The sequence below is a fragment of the Lontra canadensis genome, unplaced genomic scaffold (genome assembly GCF_010015895.1).
Source record: "Lontra canadensis isolate GAN:19392208 unplaced genomic scaffold, GSC_riverotter_1.0 scaffold2, whole genome shotgun sequence".
Lineage (NCBI taxonomy): Eukaryota > Metazoa > Chordata > Mammalia > Carnivora > Mustelidae > Lontra > Lontra canadensis.
In genome coordinates this window covers 5227073-5252690 of record NW_022630996.1, presented here as the reverse complement: position 1 = coordinate 5252690, position 25618 = coordinate 5227073, and the positions used below count along the sequence as shown (strand labels likewise).

The 25618-nt window shown below is 40.4% G+C and overlaps 2 protein-coding genes across 2 annotated transcripts; both read right to left on the bottom strand.

Annotated features, from left to right (window-relative positions):
* Positions 1–1333: 1333 nt before the first annotated feature.
* LOC116872188 (probable inactive serine protease 58) lies at positions 1334–7968 on the bottom strand. The gene is made up of 6 exons (XM_032865247.1): positions 7904–7968; positions 7563–7649; positions 5427–5565; positions 4944–5200; positions 1618–1757; positions 1334–1523 (listed from the first exon to the last, which is right to left on the bottom strand). Exons 2-6 carry the CDS (start codon positions 7600–7602, stop codon positions 1374–1376), a joined length of 726 nt encoding a protein of 241 aa, XP_032721138.1. The 5' UTR covers positions 7603–7649; positions 7904–7968; the 3' UTR covers positions 1334–1373.
* A 7385-nt stretch (positions 7969–15353) lies between these two features.
* On the bottom strand, positions 15354–21774 carry LOC116872177 (probable inactive serine protease 58). Its single transcript, XM_032865235.1, has 5 exons — positions 21663–21774; positions 20708–20864; positions 18935–19185; positions 16004–16140; positions 15354–15611 (listed from the first exon to the last, which is right to left on the bottom strand). Exons 1-5 carry the CDS (start codon positions 21700–21702, stop codon positions 15462–15464), a joined length of 735 nt encoding a protein of 244 aa, XP_032721126.1. The 5' UTR covers positions 21703–21774; the 3' UTR covers positions 15354–15461.
* Between the last annotated feature and the right edge of the window lie 3844 nt (positions 21775–25618).

The following is a 25618-nucleotide window of genomic DNA, read 5'->3' as shown; positions in this document are numbered from 1 at the left end:
GGAAGGAATAGCTATTGTCCTCACTGGGAATGATAAGTCTAGATTTGGATTTTCCATTTCCTGCTATCTTCCTAGCACCACCAACCTTGAATTAACTGAATGCCTTATATACCCCACAACAGAAGAATGTTTTCTGACCAAGGAAGTCACTGTACAGTGATAGTGGTGTGACAGTAGGCTTATGCCCATGGAATTCAATGAACTTGACATGAGCTTCATCACCTGGAATCAACTAGCCTTATAAGAGACTAGGATGAACTACTGAAATCATAGCTCCATTTTAAGGTGGGGAACATCTCCAGAGTGTGAGGTGCTCTCTTGCAAAAACCATCTGTTTCTCCTTAGCTAAAATGTCAGTTAATAACACGCATAAAGGTGAAGCTCTCACATTTGTCTTAGTAATTCATACACAAAGGGTTGCTTTTAAGCACTGCAAGCTAGGCTTTACCGAGAGGTTTTCAAATCCTGGAAAGAACAAGATTTACTGCTGGAACTTGCTTCCTGAGAGGAGTTCCCTTGTCCCCTAGCTGGACTGTAAGTTTTCAACAGTCCACCTGTAGTGGCCACAGGCAAAACCCTCTAAAATGTAGTTTGGTTTCTGAGATTTTGATCCTCAGTAACTGTCAATGAAAACTCTCAGTTGGGAACTGGAGCTAGCTGCAGGGGTGAAGTGAAAAGAGAGGAAGAAAAATGCAAGAGTAACAGTTGGAGAGAATGGAGTCCCTGTAGCGGCCAGCGTAATAGAAAGGGCAAGCAGGTGTTGACAAAATCTGGCCCAGACTCCGTGTTTCATCTGCTGTGTCCTATGCCCCAGTTCACTTTTGTATTAACCTCTCACAACTCAAGTCTCTACCCAGAGCCCTGCAGAATGAATGACTGGGATCTATGGCTGGTGCTGAGAGTCATGTGGGCGAGGAGAAAATAAGTGCAATACCTCTTACAGGTTCCCTCCCAGAAACCTTTTCTCTCACTCATGCTTCTAGTTAGCTCACTCTCTGTCAGGCTTCCTTTTTCCCTTCTGGCATGTGTAACTTGGCAAAAGTGCATGTTAACTCAATGCAGGTAATAAGGGTTTTGTCACCTCAAATGGCTTAGTGGCCTTTTTCAATGGGTCAATGATCCCTTTGTTAGAATACAATCCCTACTACCTAAACTTCAACTGCCTAAGGGGTATGATATTTGTCATCTTTGTCAAAAGGGGTGGAAGAATGGTTGTCATGTATAGTCACAATATGGAGACGTACAAATCACCCAATCTGTTGAGCAGAAGGCATACAGGCATGCTGGTGTGACCGAGAGCATCTATTTAGGCTTCAGTGTGAGGCTGTAGGGACAGCCTGTGTCACATGATCTAGACTTCCTGTCGTGGCAGCTCAGTAGTTTCCCATTGTATTTCTAATCCAGGACATGTATTTAAAGATTCTGGTATAGATGCCAACATCAGCTCTCAAAACACATCCATCCAAAAAAGTCAATATTCCTTGAAGTACCCCATTGCAGACTGCTGGGGCAGCTGTGACTTCCTGCCGGAACAAAAGGAATATAGGGTTATCTTATCTTTCTGGTAAAAGACACAAGAAATAAAATGGGAAACCGAAGGCACTAAGAGTACATTACCTTGCAGGGTTGCCTCCTTCCTGGAACGATGCCCAGGCACAGCATACTATCTTCGATCCTGTAAGTTTTATAGGCCTCAAGGCACTCATTCCTGTAGACTATGGAGATGTTCACATTCTGCAGTGAGTTGGGCTCCTTGGCTAGAGAAAAGAAAGGTGCACAACTTCCTTAAGAGTTAGTAGATAACAAACCTCCTTTTCTCCTTGCCTTGTTTTTCAGCACCTTTCTTCTTCTGGAAGAAAGGACAAGAGATCAAACACTGAGAGAAATCACAGCTGGGGCTGGCTGGAAAGTAGGAAAAGATCAGATTAACCATTTCTCATGATACAAGTGTTTATCACTTTATAAAAGAGGCTAAATTCCTAGAAGTGATAATGCAAAATATGAGACATCTCTGCAATGAAATCAATTACTTTAAAAACTCTAAATGCTTAACTGACTGCGCTTGGGTGGTATAGTCAATTAGGCATGCAACTCTTGGTTTCGGCTCAGGTGGTGATCTCAGGGTTGTGAGATCGAGCCCTATTTCAGGCTCTGTGCTCAGTGTGGAGTCTGCCTTAAATTCTCTCTCCCTCTGCCCCTCCCCAAAGCCTAGCAAGTATACCCTCCTTCTCTTTCTCTCCCTCAAATAAATTAATAAATCTTAAAAATAAAATTTAAAGAATAGCCTTAACATGGAATTCTTTGTTATTTTATTTTAGTTTTTGAGCTTTCGTGTTTATTATTTGTTCCACAGTTTAAATTCATCACTATCTCCTTTTAAATTTTTATATTGAAATATATATGACATGTCACAATGTATAAATTTAAGGTGTGCCAAATATTTATTTGATATATTCATAGATTGTAATGTGATTGCTATTGTAGCTATAGTTAACACCTCTATCATGTCACACAATTATCATTTCTTTTTTGTGGTGAGAGTAATCAAGATCTAGTCTCTTAGCAAGTTTGATTATAATATGATATTGTTGTCTGTATTCATTATGTTATGCATTAGGTCTCCCAGACTTGTTTCTCTACTAGTTGTAAATTTGTACCCTTAAATAACATCTCTTTTACTTTGAAATTTCTAGATTCTAGAGAGAATCTAGTTTTAATTTGTCAGATCAGAAAAACTCAGTATCTGCTAAAAAAAAAAAAAATTACTTCATTAGCCAGATCAAAATAAACTGAATTTTGGAGGTGGGGTGGGGGTAAGTTGTATCTCTCTTTGATACAAATGTTATAACCCAGATGAGTCAAACGTACTGCTCATCAGGGGTACATTTATTTTCAAAACTCAAATTAACACTCACAGGACAAAACGTTTCTACTTGTATAGAGGACAGAATGCTAAGTGAAATAAGCCAGATGAAGGAAGACCAAGATGGTATAATCTCACTTCTATGTGGAATCTAAAAAAAGCCAAACTCACAGAAATGGAGACTATAATGGTGGTTGTCAGAGGCTGGTGGGTGAAAGATATGGGGGGGAGGGTTGTTGATCAAAGAGTACAAACTTTAGTTATTAGATGACTAAGTACTGGAGATTGGACGTACAGCATGGTGGCTATGGTTAATAATACTGTACTGTGTACTTAAAACTTCCTAAGAGAGTACATCTTAAATACTTTCACCACACCCATATACATAAGGTAAATATGTGAAGTGATAGACAATTAGCTCAACTGGGGGCATCATTTCACATTGTATATATTTATATATACATATATATATACACACACAATATATGTATATACACTACATATACACAATATATATACTATATGTATATGTACTATATATGTATATGTGTGTGTGTCTCTGTGCTGTGGGTGTGCATATATATATATATATATATGAACATGACACTATATATCTTAAATCTATACAATCTTTATTTTTCAATTATATACCTCAATAAAGCTGGGAAAAAAGAATTTCTGCATTTTTGATATATTCAAGGAAGTGTACCTCAAGGTCTGAAAAGAACAGTTTAAAACGTTTGGGGCAATGGCAGCACAGTTAGAAAAAGTGACTTCTATCCTTCTATCCTGACTTCTATAAATAGAGAATCAAGGTAGATGGATGGGTGTAATCTGACAGGCTTGATCAACATGAATCTCCTTTCTTCATATTATGGTATATAGCAATAATGAATATTAAATACAAAAACAACTTACTCATGAGCTAAATTGTACTAATAGTTCTTCCTAAAGGTCTCTCATAGAACTATATAGTACATTCAGACCATAGTTCCATTTTCCTTATAGTCAACCCTACCTTCTCCCATAGCCATTACTCTCTTGATTAATAGCTACAGATCTCGGTTTCGAATTTGTAAAATATTGGAATGGGATAGTGGGCAGTCAGGCTCAAAACTTAGAAGAGAAAAAGCTGTCTTAATTTGCTCAAAGTTTTTTCATGGAATCTGAGGCATGTGAGGTAGAAGAAAGCTGAGATTGAACAGCCTCCACTGTTACAAATGATAGTCGTTTTTTAATTTTGTAAAGAAATGAGTGAATGTTCAGAATGTTACCAGTGAAAAACGTTTCAGAAATATTTTTCTCTTTTTTTATTATGTTGTTAGCCACCATATAGTACATCATTAGTTTGCTTTTTTATAAGATTTTATTTATTTGAGAGAAAGAGAGTGAGAGAGCAAGCACAAGTTGGTGGAGAGACAGAGGGAGTAACAGACTCCCCACTGAACAGAGAGTCTGATGTGGGATTCAATCCTGAGATTCAATCATCCCTGAGATGATGACCTGAACTGAAGGCAGATGCCTAACCGAATGAGCCACCAGGCACCCCTCAGAAATATTTTTCTTAAACTTTTCTTTTTTATTTTTTTTTGGTATCACAATCTTGCATACAGAAGTTCTGCCTGATTTAGCACAGTATTATATATTTATCTTGTGTTTAATACATGCATATTATTTCTCGTTCTTTCAAGGCTTTAATTCTCTTTATTGCCTAGAACAGTTTGAAAACATCTGATATAGTTTGTAACACATTTTGGAGTTCAGAAAATTGATGCTCCAAAGGCAAAATGGCCAACCATTACCCAGCAAATTAGGACTAGAATACGCATGTCTTCTTCCCACTAACACCTTTTCTATCATGTCTGGAAACAAAGATGATAGCAGGATACAGTGGGGGGGGGGCGGGCGGGAATGCTTGAAGGACTCCTTCAGTGAGGTATAGGGAAAGGGAAAAGAGATGACAAGGATGAATTAAGAGGTTAGAAAGAAGCCTCATTGGGAAGAATTCAGACGCCAAGAGTAGAGAAGGGAAAGAATGTGTCCTACTCTGGGAGAAGAGGATTATCTTGAGGTCACTCACAGTCATCACATAAGTTGTAGGCCCATGTGGAGACCATGCACATGGTTCCTTCATGGACAGGTTCTTCAGGCAGGTTGACCAGTTTCACATAGTCATTGATTTCAACACTTTCTCCCAGCTTGATTAACATGAGGTCATGCTCAATAGAAGTGGTTGAGAAGTATGGATGTTGGATCATCTTCACATGGCCAACTACTTGTATATCCTTTTCATTGTCATTTGATGGATTTGTAATCCCCAAGACCACCTGAAGCTTTCTGGAACAATGTAGTTGTTGGAGAGAAGACTTGGCAGAGATTATTTATTCATCCTTATGAGCCTTTATTAGCCCCCTCCCACAGACCTTATTCTCTACTACTGAACATGTCCCCAGAAAGCCTCCCTAACCCCACTTCATTGGGCCGTGGCACCAGGCAGGGATGCGGGTCTCTGCCCAACCAGAGAATCCAAAGCACAAAGTGGCTTTGGGGGCTTATTACTCACGGTAAGTTGCAGTGTGCGGCTGTGATCACCCAAAGGGGGTCGATCAGAACTCCAACACAGGGCAAGTAATCAGATTTCAGGTAGACCAGGTATGGGGGAGTGATGTCATTTCGGTAATTTGGATCAAAAGCCAGAGCAACTGGAAAGAGAAAAATAGACAGGAAATTCTGAGATTTTTTTGCAGGGATCACTAGAAAAAACAAAGGAAAATTACTTAATAGGTTTAAGTTCCTACCCTTCTCCCCAGTACCTTTTTCTGTAAGCTAAATTTGCAAACTGGCTTACTTTCTTCTAAAAACATGAATAAAATGACAGAAACATATCAATTTCAAAAGACAAAGGGGCTTCCCTATTATTGTCAATAAATATTTTTCAGATTAAAATGCAGGTTTTCTTAAATATCTTCTACAATTCAGTGAACATATGTTAAATCAACTCCTGGAGAACTTACTATTTATACTTTTTTAAGAATGCTTTTACCAGTCCCACCCCTTTCTCCCTACAGCAATGCAAGGCAAAACAATATAACTGCCATTTTAAAGAACGGGCCAACTGCTATCACAATCTGAGGAGGGGGAGATAATTCAACAGGTTAAGTGTGAGCACCTCGTATGTGCCAGGCTCTGTTACAGGGGTTTGGGCTATACACAGAATGAAGCAGAGAAATACCCCTGCTCTTATACATTCTGATGAGAGAAGACATTCTATAACAGTAGACACAAAACATAAGTAAATGGTCTAGTGTATTACAAGGTGATTGGTGCTGTGGGAAAAAATAGTAGAATAGAGAAAGAGGAAAAAGCAGTACAGAGATGTGCATGTGTGTGGTGGGACATTCTGCAATATTATACAGTAGTCAGGATAGGTAGGCCTTGTGGACAGGATGAGAGATGACCAAAGAAATGAAGGTGGGGGAGTTAGATCATCAGATATCTGGGGAATGGGGATCCAGGCAGAGGAAACGGAGCAAGAGTCCTAAGACTTTTTTTTTTAAAGATTTTATTTATTTATTTGACAGAGTGATCACAAGTAGGCAGAAAGGCAGGCAGAAAGAGAGGAGGAAGCAGGCTCCCTGAGGAGCAGAGATCCCAATGCGGGGCTCAATCCCAGGACTCTGGGACCATGACTTGAGCCAAAGGCAGAGGCTTTAACCCACTGAGCCACCCAGGCACCCCATCCTAAGACTTTTTTATGGAGCATCATAAAAGCCAGTTTGGCTGGCATGGCAGGTGAAGGGGATAAGAGCAGGAAAGGATGGAGGCAAGAGCCGTGATGCAGAGTTTTGTAAAGCCTCATAAGGATGTGGGACTTTCTTCTGAAGGAATGTGGAACAGCATCAGGGTTTTGTGTAAGGCAGTGATGGTCATTTCCTTATGGAGAAATGTTGAGTGTAGAGGTAGAAAGCAGAGAGGCCTGATAAGGGTTTTATATGATAATCCGGGCAGATGATAGTGTCTTGGCCATTGTGAACAGTGGAGGTGGTGAGATGTGATTGGATTTGGGATATATTTAGAAGATAGAACCAACAAAATTTTCCAAACAGATTGAATGTGGGGTGTGAGAGAAAGATTTTATGAATGCCTCCAAGGTTTTTGCTTGAGTAACTGGAACCTGTAAGGACAAGACCAAAAACCCTTGAATGCTCTGCTGTGTCTATTAGTTGAACCTCTGCTTTCAACCCCTGCCTCTGCTTCTCATTCACTCCTGACAGCAGCAGTCCTGTTCCGGATGGGCCCAGAGTTGGATCACAGTCTTCCCTGGTATTAGGGTTTCAGTGTCCATGCCTCCCCAAAGAGCATACAAGCAATAAAGCTGTTTGGTTTGGTATTAGTGTTTCAATGTCCATGCCTCCCCAAAGAGCATAAAGCAATAAAGCTGTTTGGTTTGGTATTAGAGTTTGGTATTAGGGTTTCAATGTCCATACTTCCAAAAGAGCATACGAGCAATAAAGCTGAGGTGAGGCAGGCAGACAGTGTCACCAGTGGAAAGCTGATGGGGGCAGTGGCAGTGGTGAGGGAGAGTTGGTTCTACACACTTGTAGTCTGGAACATGCCTCCTTTCTGTATCTGTCTATCTTTCATGATTCCCCTAGGATTTCTCTTTGGCAAGTAAAGAGAAAAATGTGAAGATACTCACCAGGCAGGTTCAAGAGAGTCCAGAAGAAGATAAACTTCATATTGATTTCAAAAGCCTTTTCAAAGGATGAAGTTCAGCCTAGGGTCTCTGGAAAGGATGCAGAGGAGGGGTGGAAAAGGACTAAGTAAGATATAGCAAGAAGGGGTTCCAGGGTTGAAAACAAAAAAGATGTGAATTCCTTTAGTGGCAGGTTTCAGCTCCCAAAGAGATGTCCACTGGTCAGAATGGGGAATGATGTCAGGTATCAGAAGGACAAGAATGGAGAGCAGGTGATTTGGTCCCTGACAGAGAATGGATCTGGAATTCAGCATTTTGCTTTCCCTTTTTGGGGGAAAACATACCTAATCTGAGAGATGTTGGAGCTCAGAGTGTTTCCCAGCCCCCTCTTTTCTGGTCCAAACTTTGTCAAACTCTGAAATCAGGTCCCTTAGGACAGTGACCCCTCCCATCTGTGTGATGCTAACCCCTGGTTGTGTGACACAGACATTTGTCTCCAGCGGCCATAACCCAGCCAGCTGGTGCTGGTCTGACCCTTCTGCCTGACACTGAACCCCTCCTTGAGATAGATCAGCTTTTCCTTTCATGACACTGTTCATCCACTCATTTATTCAAACAGCTGGCCAGTAATTTATATTATGTGTCTGACTTGTGCTAGGCTCTGTGCTCACTGTAGAGGATGCCTAATGTGAAGATGCTGCTCTGCCTTCAGAGAACCTATAGACTAGTGGGAATGATAGGTTCATAAGAAGGCAATTGCAAAACAAAGCGTTCAGAGCTAAAACTCTACCGATATCATTGTCTAGGTAGAAATATTAGCAAAACACATTGTCTGTTACATGATTTGGATCCAAAATATATAAGGAAATCTTTAAACTCAACAACAAGAACATGAATAACCCAATTAAAATTGCACCAAATATCTGAACAGATACCGTCCCAAATGCATTAGTCTGTTGAGGCTATGATAACAAAATACTATAGACTGGGGATCTTGAACAACTGACATTTATTTTCTCACAGTTCTGGAGGCTAGAAGTCCATGATCAAGGTGCCAGCAAATTCATTTTCTGGTGAGAGCTCTCTTCCTGGCTTTGTAGGCTACTGTATCCTCCTGTAGTACTTCCTCTGCATTTCTGTATACAGCTCTCTGGTGTCTCTTCTTATAAGGACACTAATCCTATCAGAACAGTGCCCCACCCTTAGGACCTCATTTCTCCCAAATTATTTCCTTATAGGACCTATCTCCAAATACAATCACTTTGGGGTTTATGGTTTCAACATAGGAATTTTGGGAGGACGCAGTTCATTCCACAACAACAAAGAGGAAGTATAGATGACAAGTTGTATAGGAAAAGATTCTCAACATACATTAGGAAATTACAAATTAAGGCAACAATAAGATACCACTATACACCTGGTAGAATGGCTAAAGTTTAAGACCAAGAACACCAAATGTTGGTGAGGTTGTAAAACAGCAAGAATGTTCATTTATTGCTGGTAGGAATACAAAATGTATAGCCACTTTGGGAGATGGTTTGGTGGTTTCTTAAAATCTAAACATAATCTTACCATATGATGTAAGAGAATGGTCAAGTTTCATTCTTCTACATATAGCTGTCCAGTTTTCCCAGCACCATTTATTGAAGAGACTGTCTTTTTTCTAATGTTTATTTTTTCCTGTTTTTGTCGAAGATTATTTGACCATAGAGTTGAGGGTCCATATCTGGGCTCTCTACTCTGTTCCACTGGTCTATGTGTCTGTTTTTATGCCAGTACCATGCTGTCTTGGTGATCACAGCTTTGTAGTAGAGCTTGAAATCAGGTAACGTGATGCCGCCAGTTTTATTTTTGTTTTTCAACATTTCCTTAGCAATTCGGGGTCTCTTCTGATTCCATACAAATTTTTGGATTATTTGCTCCAGCTCTTTGAAAAATACTGATGGAATTTTGATCGGAATGGCATTAAAAGTATAGATTGTTCTAGGCAGTATAGACATTTTAACAATGTTTATTCTTCCAATCCAAGAGCATGGAATGGTCTTCCATCTTTTTGTGTCTTTTTCAATTTCTTTCATGAGTCTTACACCATACACAAAAATAAACTCAAAATGGATAAAAGACCTCAACCTGAGACAGGAATCCATTAGAATCCTAGAGGAGAATATAGGCAGTAACCTCTTCAGCCACAGCAACTTCTTTCAAGATATGTCTCCAAAGGCAAAGGAAACAAAAACAAAAATGAACTTTTGGGACTTCATCAAAATCAAAAGCTTCTGCACAGCAAAGGAAACAGTCAAGAAAACAAAGAGGCAACCCACGGAATGGGAGAAGATATTTGCAAATGACAGTACAGACAAAAGGTTGATATCCAGGATCTATGAAGAACTCCTCAAACTCAACACACACAAAACAGACAATCATATAAAAAAATGGGCAGAAGATATGAACAGACACTTCTCCAAAGAAGACATACAAATGGCTATCAGACACATGAAAAAATGTTCATCATCACTAGCCATCAGGGAGATTCAAATTAAAACCACATTGAGATACCACCTTACACCACTTAGAATGGCCAAAAAGACAGGAAACAACGTGTGTTGGAGGGGATGTGGAGAAAGGGGAACCCTCTTACACTGTTGGTGGGAATGCAAGTTGGTGCAGCCACTTTGGAGAACAGTGTGGAGATTCCTCAAGAAATTAAAAATAGAGCTTCCCTATGACCCTGCAATTGCACTACTGGGTATTTACCCCAAAGATACAGATGTAGTGAAAAGAAGGGCCATCTGTACCCCAATGTTTATAGCAGCAATGGCCACGGTCGCCAAACTGTGGAGAGAACCAAGATGTCTTTCAATGGATGAATGGATAAGGAAGATGTGGTCCATATACACTATGGAGTGTTATGCCTCCATCAGAAAGGATGAATACCCAACTTTTGTAGCAACATGGATGGGACTGGAAGAGATTATGCTGAGTGAAATAAGTCAAGCAGAGAGAGTCAATTATCATATGGTTTCACTTATTTGTGGAGCATAACAAATAGCATGGAGGACAAGGGGAGTTAGAGAGGAGAAGGGAGTTGAGGGAAATTGGAAGGGGAGGTGAACCATGAGAGACTATGGACTCTGAAAAACAATCTGAGGGTTTTGAAGGGGCGGGGGGTGGGAGTTTGGGGGAACCAGGTGGTGGGTATTAGAGAGGGCTTGGATTGCATGGAGCACTGGGTGTGGTGTAAAAACAATGAATACTGTTATGCTGAAAATAAATTTTAAAAATTAAAAAAAAAAGAAAAAAAAATCTTACCATACAAGCCAGCAATCACTCCCCTGGTTATTAACTGAATGAACTAAAAACTTATGTCAACAGAATCTTACACCTGAATAATTACAACAACTTTAGTCATAATTACCAAACCTTGGAAGCAACCAAGATGGCTAAATGGATAAACAAAGTGTGGTGTATCCACACTGGAAAATATATTATTCAGTGATTTTTAAAAAATGAGCTATCAAGAGATGAAAGAAAAAAAAGATGAAACACATAGAGAATCCTTAAATGCATATTACTAAGTGATAGAAGCCAGTTCTAAAAATATTATATATTGAATGGTGCCAATTTATGATATTTTGAAAAAAGGCAATGTATGGAGGCAGTAAAAAGATGAGTGGTTGTCAGAATTTGGGGAGATGGGGAGAAGAGTGAACAGGAAGAGCATGGGGTATTTTTAGGGAAGTAAAATGATTCCATATGATAGTCTAATTGTAGATACATGACATTATGCCTTTGTCCAAACCCATAATACTATATAACATAAAGAGCAAACCCTAACATAAGCTATGGACTTTGGTTACTAATAACGTATCGGTATTGGTTCATCCGCTATAACAGTTATACTACATCAGTGCAAGATACTAAAAAACAACAACAACAACAGACTGCTTAGTGGTAGACTATTCTGGGGATATAGGTATACACTGTAAAATTCCTTCAGCCTCATTGCCTGTTTAAAATTTTTTATAATAACATGTGGGAAAAAATTTTAAGTCTTTAGTTAATTAACATACAGTGTAATATTAGTTTCAGGTGTAAAATATAGTGACTCAATACTTCCATACATCACCTAGTGTTTATCATAGCAAGTGCCCTCCTTAATCCCCATTATCTATTTTTACCCAGGCCCCACTCTCTCCCCTCTGTAACCACCAGTTTGTTCTCTGTAGATATGAGTCTGCTTCTTGGTTTGACTCTCTCTCTCCTTTTTTCCCTATTCTCATCTGTTTTGTCTTCTAATGTGGGAAAAGTTTTTTTTTAATCGAATTATGTGCCTTGAGCACAAAGTTAAAGATACTTCTTGAGTGTATATTGTGTGAAAGGAAAGAGTTTCTAAAAAATTATACTTTACCTGGGTCTTAGAGAAGGGGAAGGAGCTTGTCTGGCATAAAAAGAAGAGAAAAAATAATTCAAAGGAGGGCAAGTCTTCTGTAAATGCAAGAATATGTGAAACAACATGGTGTGTTTGTGGAATAGCAACCATGTGTTACAGCGGAAGTGTTAACCGGGTGGAGAGAGAAACAGGAATTATATAATGAAAAGTCTTATTATGTAAACCTTGCATATATAAGACTTGCATAAGTCCTTATTGTGTGAGAGATAAGGATCCAATAAATTTATTTTATGAAATTCTATTGAATATTTTGGACAGACCCTAAGCCCAGTGGGGTTATTGCAATTTCCTTTCCTTGGGTGTGAGACCTGTGACTTCCTTTGAACTAATAGAATATGGCAAAATTATGGGATTTCATTCTGATATTTACATTGATAGAGAATATTAACATTGTGTATACACACACATATACACATCCATCTTTCTAGCATACACAAGAGAGATTCTTCCCACTGGCATGGGGTCATGAACAGACACACTGAGGAGGCCTAAGTGTATGGATGACCGCTCTGCACTAAGGATAGCTTCAAGGACCCGAGGGCAGCTTTCAGGGGACAGCCCGCAAAAAGTGAGTATCTGGTATCATACAACCAGAGGGAAATGAATTCTGCCAACACCCTGAATAAGCCTGGAAGCAAATTCTTACCTCAAACTCTTGCTAGACCCTGAATGGAGGACACACCTAAGCCATGCTTGAACTCCTGATTCACAGAAACTGTGAGATAATATGTGCTCTTTTAAGTTGTTCAATTTGTGGCAATATTTTTATGCAGCAATAGAAAACCAATACAAATGCATACTGTGTACCAGCACTTTATTAGCTATTGATGATTTAGTGGTAAGGAAGATGAGATGGTAAAGTCTAACAGGGAAGATGGGTGTAAGAAAACCTGCTGTCATGAATGTCAGAATGGCAGAAGGAAAGGGAGGTAGAAGCACATATAGCAGGGACCCTAACATAAGGGTCAGAAGAAGACCTCCTTGAGGAAGTGATATTCGAGGTTTAAAGAATGAGTAGAAGTTAACCAAATTAAGAGATGGGGGAAAAGTCTCTGGGAAGTTGAATGAGGACTCAAAAGAGAAGAGCATGTATAAAAGAGAGTGAAGACAGACCAAGAAGAATCCTCCAGAGCAGATTATTCAGGAATTGTCAAGTAGGCACTGCCTACAAAGAAAACCCAGGAGGCAACCAGAGAGCAGATCAAGGGAGGACATCCTTGGGGTCCATATTTTAGATGGAATAGGATTTATCTTGTTTAAATGGTGATAGGAAGAAGTCAATAGATAGGGGAAGTGGAAAAATATAAAGAAGTAGAGATGCTCAATAGAGCCATCCATGAGGAAGTCAGAGGAGAAGTGATTCACATCATAAGTGAAGGTAAATGCTGGAGACAATAGGGTCTCCCTTCCAGGAAAGATCAAAAGGAATGAGGAAGAAAAGCACTAAGTATGTTTGCAGAGTGGGAGGTAGGAAAGTTGAAATTATCACTGATGGTTTCAACCTCCTAGTTGGACGTCATTCACTGAAGATGAAGCACTGATGGCCAGAGGAGGAGGAGGAGAATGCTTGAGGTGGCCATTATGAAGCATTGTACAGAGAGTGACTTGGGAAATACAGGATTGCCAGTATGTGTTGAAGACATAATTTAGAAATGATCAGATGATCCTATTATTAAAAACTCTGGGATAATATAAATCTGATTCGGTAAAGGGGACAAAGGGTATTGGGTAGTGAGTGAATCAGAGACAGGAAGCAGGGAGAAACTAGGAGCAAGCCTGCTGGAGAAGACAGGCAAACAGAGGGACTTGTGCTTTGGATGGCCAAGAATTACAAGAAAGGGAAACATCTTGAATTAAACTTGGCCTTAGTATCCCAAGCTGAGAATTTGATTCTTTTTGTTTATGTGTCAGGAAAAGCTATGGGCTTAGTCATAATCCAGCTTTTTTTTTTTTTTTAATTTTTTGCTTTGGTGGAGGAAGAAAAGCAGAGTATATCAGTGTCTTGGAACCAACTTTTCTCCCCTCCCCTGCCATCTCTACGGTTGCATGGATTCACCACCTCTCTCATGGGATGGAATGCCAAATCTCTTCCCTCTTTGTAGAGTCTTTTCTTTCCGTGTCATTATTCTCTCTCAACTCACTGACCCTCTCTGATCCCCTTTCCCTTCCTAATAGATGACCTCATATCACACTGCCACTCCCCTATTTGTGACTTCCTGGCTTCTCACTGTGGACCCATACTTTTGGGTGACTTGGAATCCTTTCAATTCCATATCTTTAGGTGTCTTGGTCAATGGGTCCTGGATGGTCTACATCTCTCCACTCTATGCTAGGGCAAGAGAGGGACTGAGCATCATTCAGAGCTCTTCCCACTAGCACAGAGCTCTGCTGAAGTCCACGGCTACCACCCATAAATATACAACTCCCCTATTGTCATTGTCCAGACATTATCTAAGATCTAGATCTTTGTCTCCAGCTGTATGCTAGACATGATCACCTCCATGTCCTTCAAGGATCTCATGTATAACATGCCTGTCTTTCCTGCTCATGACTGTGCTCTGACCTTTTACATATGAAAATATTGGTTCTCTGCATGTTTGTGAACCATCATCTATGCAGATGTCCAAGTCAGAAACTTGGGCATTATTCCAGACACTTCTCTTTCTACTCACAGTCAATATGTGTAAACTCTACAGCTTCTGCTTCTTCAGTATCTCCCAATTCATAAATTTGATGAGGTTCTACCATAGAGATTTTAATGACACCTCCCTCTGATCCCAACAGGATAAAAATCTAAATTCCTTCACCAAACAGGTCAGGCCCTTCCACAATCTAAACCTTGCTCACCTATAAATAATAATCTTTTATCACATCTTGCCTCCTCCCCTGCAGACAATTTACTTTCTACCCTCCAGTATTATTTATTTAGATATATTTTCCAGAACATGCCACATTTTTGTCCTTTCTGACTTACTTAACTGTTCCCTCAGATTTACAATATTCTCTCCTAATTTGTCTGCCTATTTGGTGAAATGTCCTCCCGCTGTGACACCTGGATTTTTTTTTTCTCTGCTCTCCTTAAACTTACTTCTTATCTCCATTTTAACAATAGCCATAAGATGTTATAACTGGCTGCTTGATGGCCAAGCGTAGGTCATAGTCTCTCAAGTGTCCCTAGCATATGCAACATCTGCTAAGGAGCTGACAACTCAATACTTTTTAAAAGGAATGAACACTTGACAGGCACATTGCTACATTTCTCATCATGCTGGCAGTTAACGTATAAAGAGATCGGCGGTCAAAGCATGAGTTCTTAGTGTCTTTTTTTTTTTTTTTTTAACTGAATGTTCTCTACTTGGATTCTATCCAAGAGCAAGAAAGGTCAAGAGAGTTGTGAATTCAGTACAGAAATCATGAAGATGTTTCCCCGGGGGACAGAGGAACAGAGTGCCTCAGTGGGTATTAATAGTTTTCATGATCCATCTTGCATAGTGATGGACTTCTGTGAAGAACGCTTCACTTCCCAGGGTGACACTTCCTTTGTCCCAGCACAAGATTCCATGCAGCCTCCCATTGCAGATGGCTGGAGCAGCTGAGACTTCCTGCCAGAGAGAGGGAACAGGAGGTCAATGTTGCTTTGTCTTCATGGAAAAAGAATAAATTCAAAGACATAGCATATTATAGACTCAGAGGCATCTAAAGGACTAGACTTATTTTTCTTGAAAGGTAACAACCCTTTCTTCACATCCACCTAGATCTCACTTTTCTTGGTTCAAGCTTCAGCCCAACCGGAGTGCAGGCAGGAGGAGAAATGACAAATCGTTCTACCAAGAACTATAAAATGAGGGAAGAGGAATTAATGACCAACCCAAAGACCTGGGGGGAGAAGAAAGGGACTCCAGGCCTTTTGGATGAGCACCATTTGATTTTCTACAATCACCCCTCCTCTTCATGGACCCCTTGCAATCTTTCTATCTGAAGAAAGGAAAAATACCTTGACTTTAGATATGATGTTCAAAGGTTTTCCCACACACATGATGTGTACTGCTATTCTATTTCCTACCGCATTCTTGCAGTAATTGAAGGGATGAGAAGGCTGGTTTATCCACGTCAGGATGTCAGGGTCACTAACTATAGGGAAAAAAAAGACAAGTGAAGTCCAGGGTTACTGTTCTTGTCACACATACTCTTGTGATGACTCCCTCCCTACTTTGTGAACACATTCCATCCTTCTGAGGGTTTCTCACTCAGTATCTATGTCAGAGCTGCAGATTCAGATCATGACGTTCTCCTTACACCAGACAACAGATCTGTCATTCTCCGTCTCCTTGGCCTAACTTAGAAACCTTTGAAAACCCACCAGAAGATTATAAATGACCATGAAAACAGACACAAACCCATTGTCCCTAAGAAATCTTTCTATTTGGCATCTACTTCAACTTCTTTATATTTAATCATTTAAGTTTTACATTTACATTTAACCATAAAGGGAGAAACTATTTGTAATGTGTCTAAAGCTGCTTTTTTAATGAAATAGATAATTTATAAATGGATTATTTATAAGTGTGTGTATAAGAATACGTATATATTTCCCCCAAAGAAGTCAGAGTGTTCATCTCCCTCATTGTAATTGTTACTCTACTGTTAACCTCAGAATGCAAGATTTCTAACCAATATAATTCTAATCTCTGGTGGGGACAGACAAGGAGGAAGACAACAAAAAACAGATTAGATATTGCTCAAACTAACCCTAGTGTTGCTTACAGAGCAGGATTTTTCTGATAGTGTATCAACCTGATGTCCTAAAACAGAAAGTGTCAAGTCAAAAAAGAGAGGGGAGTTATGTTCAGTTTTAGGTTTTTAACCTTGAATTGAAATGTGTAGAATAAACAAGGTGAAAGTAAACAAGCACTTGAAATAATGAATTCCTAATAAATATCCAAACTCTTACACCAAAGAGCTTACAGAATTAGTTTGTCACTATGATTCTGACATGCAGAACCCATGTGATAAAAACTTTGTATGATTTTATTTTGTTTTCAAACAGTATGCAACAATTTACTTTTGCAGTTACTTTGAATAAGACTTGAAAGTCAAGGATAAAAATCATAAACTTCAATTTTTTCAGATAATTTATTCACGGGGGACCTGGATGGCTTGGTGGTTTAAGCCTCTGCCTTCAGCTCAGGTTATGATCTCAGGGTCCTGGGATAGAGCCCCATATTGGGCTCTCTGCTCAGCAGGGAGCCTGTTTCCTCCTCTCTCCCTGCCTGCCTCTCTGCCTACTTGTGATCTCTGTCTGTCAAATAATTAAATTTAAAAAAAAAAGAAAATATATTCACTTAGATTCCCAGAAATTTTCTTCTGAATTAAAAATGAAGCTGCCAAATACTGAGAATATAAAATTCCCACTTTTTATTTGTTTTTATGGGACAGATGGATTGTTCTGGGGCCATCAGTGCTGGGTGTAAACCTGATTAATGTCACGACAATCGCATCAGTGAACACAGCTTCAACAAGACAATCAATGTCACCTTTGTAAAATCAGCCAATCTGGGGGTACCTGGTGGCTCCGTGCGTTAAGCCTCTGCCTTTGGCTCAGGTCATGATCCCAGGGTCCTGGGATGGAGCCCTGCATCAGGCTCTCTACTGAGCGGGGAGCCTGCTTCCCTCTTCCCCTCTGCCTGCCTCTCTGCCTACTTGTGATCTCTCTCTCTGTGTCAAATAAATAAATAAAAATCTGTAATAAAAAAATAAAATAAAATAAAATAAAATCAGCCAATCTGACCCCCTGCGATAAACATGCCTGAAAGTGCCAAACAATGAACAACCACCATGCCCCTACAGATGTAAACTTCTTTATGCCTCTGAAAGTCCTCCAATCTCTGTACCAAAAGCTTTCCCCAAGCCCCATCTAGGCCCAGTACTCTATTCTGCTCAGTAAGACTGGTGTCTGCTCAGCTTTGTTCCTCCTTACTATAATCATTAATAAATTTAGCTTTATCATTTCATTTCAGATAGTGAGTGGTGGCCCCATTATCCTCTGACAATCCCTAAAGAGAGTATGACAGGTTTTTAGCAGCCACATGAAGTAAAGACGCACCAATAACCAGCAAACGAGTAAGAAAGCAACTTTCTTCATAAAGTGCCCTTGGTAAAACATGCTCCTGCAGAGACTGGATTTTCTCTGCCCATGCCAAGAGAGCTCAGAGGCTAGAGGCATGCATGCCGGCAGTAGGGTCTGTGGCAATTTTTCTCAGAGGTAGGTCAAGGCCAGAGAGACACCAACAGTATGTCATAATCAAAATCAACCCCCCTGTGCAGGCCCTGGTGTCCACCTGTGAGGGGGAGCTCTTGGGGAAAGCATAGGTATAAGAGTTGCACTCTGGGTGGGAAGAGCTCCCTCAGCTACCCTCATCTCCCAGGGTCTGCTTAAGTGAATCATCATCAACATAGACTGGGCTGTCTGTGGCAGGGGGTGGGAAGTGTCCTCTGTCATCTCGCTGTATGTTCTGTTTTTGCTTTTCTCGCTGCTGTTGGATGAATTGCGTGGTGGACTTTCAGCAGCTGTCAATGAGACAGTAAGCCAGCTTCCCACAGGACACCTTGATACTGTTCTTAGGGTGAGGACATCTAGTTCCTCCACTGTTACCTGAATTCAGTTCCCTGGGCTCTGGTCTTGAATATTCTAGAGATAGGACAGTTACTGCCTGGTCCTCTCATTAGTGTCAGATTGGCTGCTCTGTATCAGTCTCTGGATGATATTTCTTGGCTTACAATCTTGGTAGGATAAGGTCCTGGCAATAATCACTGTAGGGTCAAGAACATAACCTCATGGCAAGCATTCCCTTCAAGTATATTCCTCCACATTTTTTCCCAGCTCCAAAACCTCCTCAGAATGAAGAACACAGATTCAAACACTTACGGTTTTTGTATTCATTCCAAGTCCAGGTTGGGATAAAGCAGGAATCATTAAATGTTAAGGGCTCCATAGATATGGCTATGGTCCCCACATGGGAGTTGAGTACAGCAGGCTTGGACAGTTTTATCAGCATCAGGTCATTCTCCAGAGATCGTGCCTTGAACTCAGGGGCAGGGATAATCAATGAGTAATTCCGTATCTGCTCTTTCTTATTTCTGATGCTGGGTTGATAAACTCCCAGTCGGATTTTAATGCTTTGGAAGAAAGGGGGCAGGGAGTTGGGAAAGAGAAGGTCACAGAATTGTCAGAATGGCAACAAATGTCAGAAGTGACCTCCCCAGTCATCTTCATTTTCTCTCTCGTACCTGAGAACTGAAGTGACCTGCTTTGGTTTGTCAAATTGTACTAGTAGTTTACGGGGTTGTTGTATTAGGGTCTAGAGTCAGTGTATATATAAAATCTGGCATGTATCAGTCACCTAGAGCACACTTAGTACAGTCTAGTTTTATTATTGGTACTAAGATTTGGAAAATCTGAGTGGGTAAGTAATAGAGATGTGCCTTTACCATGTTGTCTCAAGCAGTTCTTGAGCAAGTGTATAATACCCTTCATTTCTAGATATTCTTAGGTCCTCTCAAGCCCATGTCACTATATTTGCAATGTGCTGCCTTCTTTATCATTGATCCCCAAGGCTCTTAGTCTATCAGGATTCCCATTATGATTTTCCATTGTATTTCCTGGACACATTCAAACACACCCACTTCATCACCAGGAGTCCAATTGTGCCACAGATACAAGCACCATTTCCTACCAAAAACAGTTCATGCACTAGATCTGGCTGAGAAAAGAATATTGAATTTTCCAACCCCATTCTTGGAGGGGACAAGCTATCTTTCCTTTGTATGTCTTATCATGTGCAGAGCAGGGGGTCCATCTGTGTTTGAATAAATGGTCTTGAATGATCAGGTGGCTGAGAACTGAGTTTTAAATGAGCCTTGTGGACTCTTGAAACTCTCAATAGGTCCCAGGTACACAGCACATTCTCATGCAGTCACAGCAGGGATGCAGATTTACAAGGGAGAGCAGGATTTTGTGCATTGTTCCCTTGTCCTTCTGTTGCCTGCATCCTGTGGCTTCTGCCTGACTCTTCCCCTCACCCTGTAGGCATTCCCCTACTCACTACAGGCCACATTGGTCTTAAAGTTGGCCAAATACCTTCATTACTTCAGGGACTGTACGTACCCTCTACCTGGAATGTTCTCCCAGGCTTTATGCATTCAGCTGCCTCCTCTCTTCCTGTTGGTCTCCTCTCTTCAATGTGGCCTGAAATGACCACCTTACCTAGAGCAGATCTCTGGTTTCATTCCTGTATGTTACAGTTTGCCATTCTTTGGTGTTTTATTTTGGGGTGTTTATTTGTTTTGGTTTATGTCTTCTACCAGAATATAAGCTTCAGGAGAGAAAATTTATTTCCATCTTGTTTCCTTGCTCTTTTCCCAGTGGATTAAACAGTTCCTAGACATAGTAAATGCCTAATAATATGTTGAATGAATGGATATTATTTATTCTCCATGAGAGAGTGTCCTGATACCTTCCTATTGATCTCCTCCTAAACCACACAAATTGGTGTTATTTTTCCTGCTGGGAAGGAGATCCTCTCTCTTCTCTGGTTTTCCCGTCCCTTAGAATGTCATTAAGGCTGGTTGGGATGCCCCACCAGACTTGCTTTTGTTTAAACAGATCCCTCTCAGCTCCCAGGGACAAAGGGATACTTACGGTAAAGGACAGTGGGCAGCTGTCAGTACCCACTCAGGGTGAATAAGAGACCCCACACAGGGTTCTGATCTGGACTGCAGATAGACCATGTATGGAATAGTAAAATCTTCTGGTAAGTTCGGGTCATCATCTTTAGAATCTGTGGCCAGAATAACTCCTAAATAATTAATAGAGTCACAGGTAGAAAGAGAGTCAAACAGAATGAGAGGCAAGAGTTGGCTAGGGTAGTTTTTCTCTGACCTAGGGCTTTTAAAGATAATACCAGGGACTCCAAATTATTTTAAACATCATTTTAAAAATCAGAAGGAATCATACATGTCACCAAAACTATATGCATTAGGGACCTTGAAACATGTCTTTGTTTGAGATGGAAATATATTAAAATTCTGTGAGACTAACTCATGCGCTGATCAGAAACCCTGATTGGCAGTGTGGTATATTACAAAAAGGGGCGAGGGGATGCATTAGTCCTTTCAAACCAATATATTTTTTTTCAAAACATTATTTTTAACTAACTTCTGCCAAATAAACAAGAAAGTCATAATTACATACCACCTGACTTTGGCAGTGAGAGGGATGGAAAGGCTTGGGGCAGGGATATAAGGCTTCTAGTGTACCTGACCCACCTGCCTTCCCCGCACACTCCTCTGGGTCCACCTGCCCAGAGGGCGATGTGGCTGGCCAGAAAAAGTGGCAGTCCAAAAAATCCCACACTTGAGTCTCAGGAGAGAGTGGGGCACTATAGTGACTTATCCCACCATGACCACAGGGCTCAGAGGGACTGTGAGAGCACCCTGATGGGATAAGTCAGCAGAGTGAGTGGTTCCTTTTGTTTCCTTCAACAGTTAATTGCAAGAAATGCCCACCCCTTCCTGTCTCCTCAGTTGTGGCTACCTATTTCCCTTCTGACTCACCCCATCTATCCCTCTCCAGGAAGCCAAGGCCAGCTGCTCACCAGCTGTGCTTAGAAGAGTGAAGATGAGACAGGGCTTCATGGCAGGCACAAATCTTGCCAGAAGTGCACTAGTTGGATCAAGCTGCAAACCGTCCCAGTCTTTAGTCCAAGTGTCCTTCGCCACGACAGCTGGATAGAAACTTCAATTGGGGCTTAGAGGAAGAAGCAAGGATCTCATAGCAGTCTTGAGACTAGCGCTGCTCAAAACCCAATTATATGATGCCCAGCTTGGCACTGTCTCTGATGCAGGGTGGAAGAGAAGGAGCAAACCAATTCAAGCACCTGATGCCTCCTCTCTGATCGCAAATATCTCAGGAGTTTGATGTATCTGCTGACATTTTTCCTCCCCTCTCTGTGACATGGCCTTTCTTTGTTGTCCCATCCTCCCTTTGTGACAGTGTCCCTCCCTGCCACCCTCATTTGCCATCTCCCTTCTTCTAAAGGGTCTCTCTGCCATTCATAGATACTCACCAAACATTCAGATAATTTATTTAGAAATAAATTTAATAAAACATCCCTTGCTCCCCATTTTCATGAAGAGGAAGCTGTGGTCCTCATGGAAGTTATTGGCAAAATCAGGACTCAGACTGAATCTCTGGATTTCCTCTGACATGTTGAACTTGATCTGAACCCTGTGCTCCCAGAAACAGTGACTGTTAAAAATCCTCAGAATTTTGGGTTCGGGGAAATGGCTTACCACAAAGAACTACCCTTCTGCACAGGAGTTACGAGACTTTGCTACTCTTTCTTGTGGCTCCCATAAAACTCGGGATGACTCTCTTGTTTACCTGTGACAAAACCAAACACAGACCTTTCCCCTTTTACTTGCACCTGCTGAAGTGGCCAGAACTGACCCTCCCAACTCCCCATTCTTTGTCTCATGAGTGATTAGCTAAGCTTAGAATTCCTTTTTCCCCTGAAACTGGTTAGACACAGAGAAAACACTTTTTGTTCAGCTGACTGAGAAGTCCCCTGACTGAAAACAGTTGTTTTTGTCAACTACAAATCTCCCCACCTGTAGCATGTTTATTTCTCCCTATAGAAGTCTTAAGGCAAAACCATCCTGCTGAGACACTCTGATCTTTGGATCTGGGGTGCTCTTACTGCAATAGTCTGAATAAAATCATTCTTCTTACTTGTTCAGTTTTTGTCTTTGACATTTATTACTCTCCAATGTGTTACACTCCTGTTTTAAGTTAGCCTTATATGGGAACTTAACTACCCTCCACCCACTGCAGAGAGATAAGACAAATAGTGGGTTCCATCAGAGACAGTTTTCTGTTTCCGATGTGTCCTTCCTTCTCTGGCTTTGGTATCAGACTCATGTTGGCTTCTTACAATGAGTTTGGAAGTGTTCCCTCCTCTTCAACTTTTTGGAAGAGTCTGAGAAGGATGGGTGTTAATTTCTCTTTAAATGTTCACTAGAATTTGCCAGTGAGGGTTTTCTCTGTTGGGAGATTTTTGATTACTGAGTCAATCTCTACTCCTCACTGATCTGTTCAGATTTTCTAATTATAAAGTGTTCACAACAGTGAGTTCTAATGGGAAATAGGAAATGCTATGTAATGCTTATTAAATGAAATGACTGTGACTTTAGTATGTCCACATTTTCCAGGCTTCTGGGGATGTCTTTCTTTCCCAATGTCCAAATATTTCTGTGAAGTCCTATACAGTGATGAAGAGCATGGACTCTGGGGTCTAGCTTCTAGTATTGGCAGCAAGACTCATGGCTGTCTTACGTTGAAAAAAAAATGTTGACCTCTTAAGCTTCACGTAGGGAGGAATATTTGTGCCTATTTCTTGGATAGTTGTGAGACTTGAATATTACTTGAAAGTATGTAGACATATTGAAAAAACTTAATAAGTACTGGTTGTGATGATATTGATGATGATTGTATTTTTCACCTCTGCAACAAGGAGGAATGAATCCTGAATACTAAGAAGGACTAAACCTTCTGTATATCCCTGATTCACAGAATTGTGCATTTTGGCTCAGCCCTATCCTGGGGCTTGCTGCTCCTAAAGTCAGCGATTTGAGGCTGTTGAGCACCATGAGGGCATCTGGAGCACAGGTGTCCACAGTCTAATATAGCTCTCTCCCCCAAAATAAATTACTTTGCCCTCTCATTGTAACTGTGTTTTTGCTCGTGACACACGGTGACGAATGTGAGACTCTGAACAGATGTGGGAGGATGAGGGTGAAGCCGGTCCGTAATCCCAGCCTGCCCTGCCCTGCACTCATTCTCAGCTGGCTTCCTTCTCAGACATGAATGTGGGTGATGGGACTTTTGTAAGGTGGTAAGGGCTATGACTAAGTTTTGTGAAGTAAACAGCCTGGGAATTTCACTAAAAACAAACAATATATCTGCTCTGTAAAATCTATTATATGTTTATTGATCAAAATATAGGGAAAAAAACAGCAGAAATATGAAACAACAATAAAAACTCACTAATTATAACTTCACTTAGCGTTGTCTGCTCTTAGCACGGCCAGCATTGCAATACTTTTGGCTCAACCCATTCTCTATAATTTTCACTCAACAAAAAATTGTTAATAATTTTTGACTTTTTTTAAAAAGAGCAAGCAGTTTAAGGTTATCAGCAATATTGAGAGGAGGGTACAGAGATTTCCCATATACCCTGTAGCTTTCCCCATTACCAACATCCCCACCAGAGTCATACTCTTGTTACAAAGGATGAGGCTACACTGACACATTATTACCCATCAAAGTCCATAGTTTAGTATGACTTGTGTCATTAGAGTAGCATATAGAGTATTTTCACTGCCCTAAAAGTCCTCTGGGCTCTGCCTGTTTATGCTTTGCCTGACTTTTGACGCTTGGAAACTACTATTCTTTTTATTGACATCATGATTGTGCCTTTCCAAAATGTCTTATTGTTAGAATCATACAATATGTAGCTCTTTCAGTTTGCTCCTGTCCCTTAGTGATATGTACTTAAGTTTCCTCCATGTCTTTTTGTTGCTTCATAGCTCATTTCTTTTTAGCACTGAATCATATTCCATTGGCTGGCTGTCCCACAGTTTATTTATCAATACACCTACGGAAGAGCATCTTGGTTGCTTCCAAGTTTTGCCAATTACAAATAAATTTTCTATAAATATCCATATGCAGCTTTGTGTGTAGAGATAAGTTTTCATCTTGATTGTTGGATCATATGATAAGACTATGGTTAGGCAGAGTCCATAGCAGAGATGGGGTACAGATAAACAACGATTAGACTGAGCTGCTCGGAATACATGACTATCTCCAAGATTAAGTAAAGACTTTTGTATTTCTATCCGTTAAATGAGACAGAACTTCTTAACTGACCTTTAAAAGTACAACTAAAATAATACTAAGATAGTAACTAAATATCTTTATTTTTTGAAGGCCTTTGAAAAGTTGGGGCTCCTGATGGCTCTGTTGGTAAAGCATCGGCCTTCAGCTCAGGTCATGATCCCAGGAACCTGGGACTGAACCCCAGGTCAGGCTCTTTGTTCAGTGGGGAGTTGCTTCTTCCTCTCCCTCTGCCTGCCACTCTGCCTGCTTGTGCTCTCTCTCTCTGTCAAATAAATAAATAAATAAATAAATAAATAAATGAAATCTTTAAAAGTATAACTAAAGGCTTTTGAAAATTTTAATTTGATACCAAAATCACTTGCTATAAAAGATGAGTGATGATAATAGTTCACCCTTAAATAATGAATTAAGTAAGATTTCTAGGGTTAAAGAGGCTTCTATTTGTCTTATTAAAGCAAATTTTCTCCAATGAATTCATCTTGAGCATGTGCTAAAATTCTTTGCTTGTTAATGGAAAAACCAACAAGTGGCTTATGGTGTGTAACAATATGAGGTAAACTTCCACAAGCCTATCTATCCTATATGGGAAAAAATATTTATGCAAAGCTATCTATCCTATATGAAAAAAAATTACTCAAGGAGCTGAATTTCTAT

Coding starts and splice junctions, on each gene's coding strand:
- LOC116872188 (XM_032865247.1), bottom strand. CDS start 7,602: ATGAAGTTTATCTTCTTCTGGACTCTCTTGAACCTGCCTG. Junction 5,201..5,426: donor GCCGCACACTGCAACTTACC/GTGAGTAATAAG, acceptor ACATTGTTCCAG/AAAGCTTCAGGTGGTCTTGG. Junction 1,758..4,943: donor CTACAACTTATGTGATGACT/GTGAGTGACCTC, acceptor TCTTTTCTCTAG/CCAAGGAGCCCAACTCACTG.
- LOC116872177 (XM_032865235.1), bottom strand. CDS start 21,702: ATGAAGCCCTGTCTCATCTTCACTCTTCTAAGCACAGCTG. Junction 19,186..20,707: donor GCTGCCCACTGTCCTTTACC/GTAAGTATCCCT, acceptor TTTCTTCCAAAG/CATTAAAATCCGACTGGGAG. Junction 15,612..16,003: donor ACATCATATCTAAAGTCAAG/GTATTTTTCCTT, acceptor TCTCTCTGGCAG/GAAGTCTCAGCTGCTCCAGC.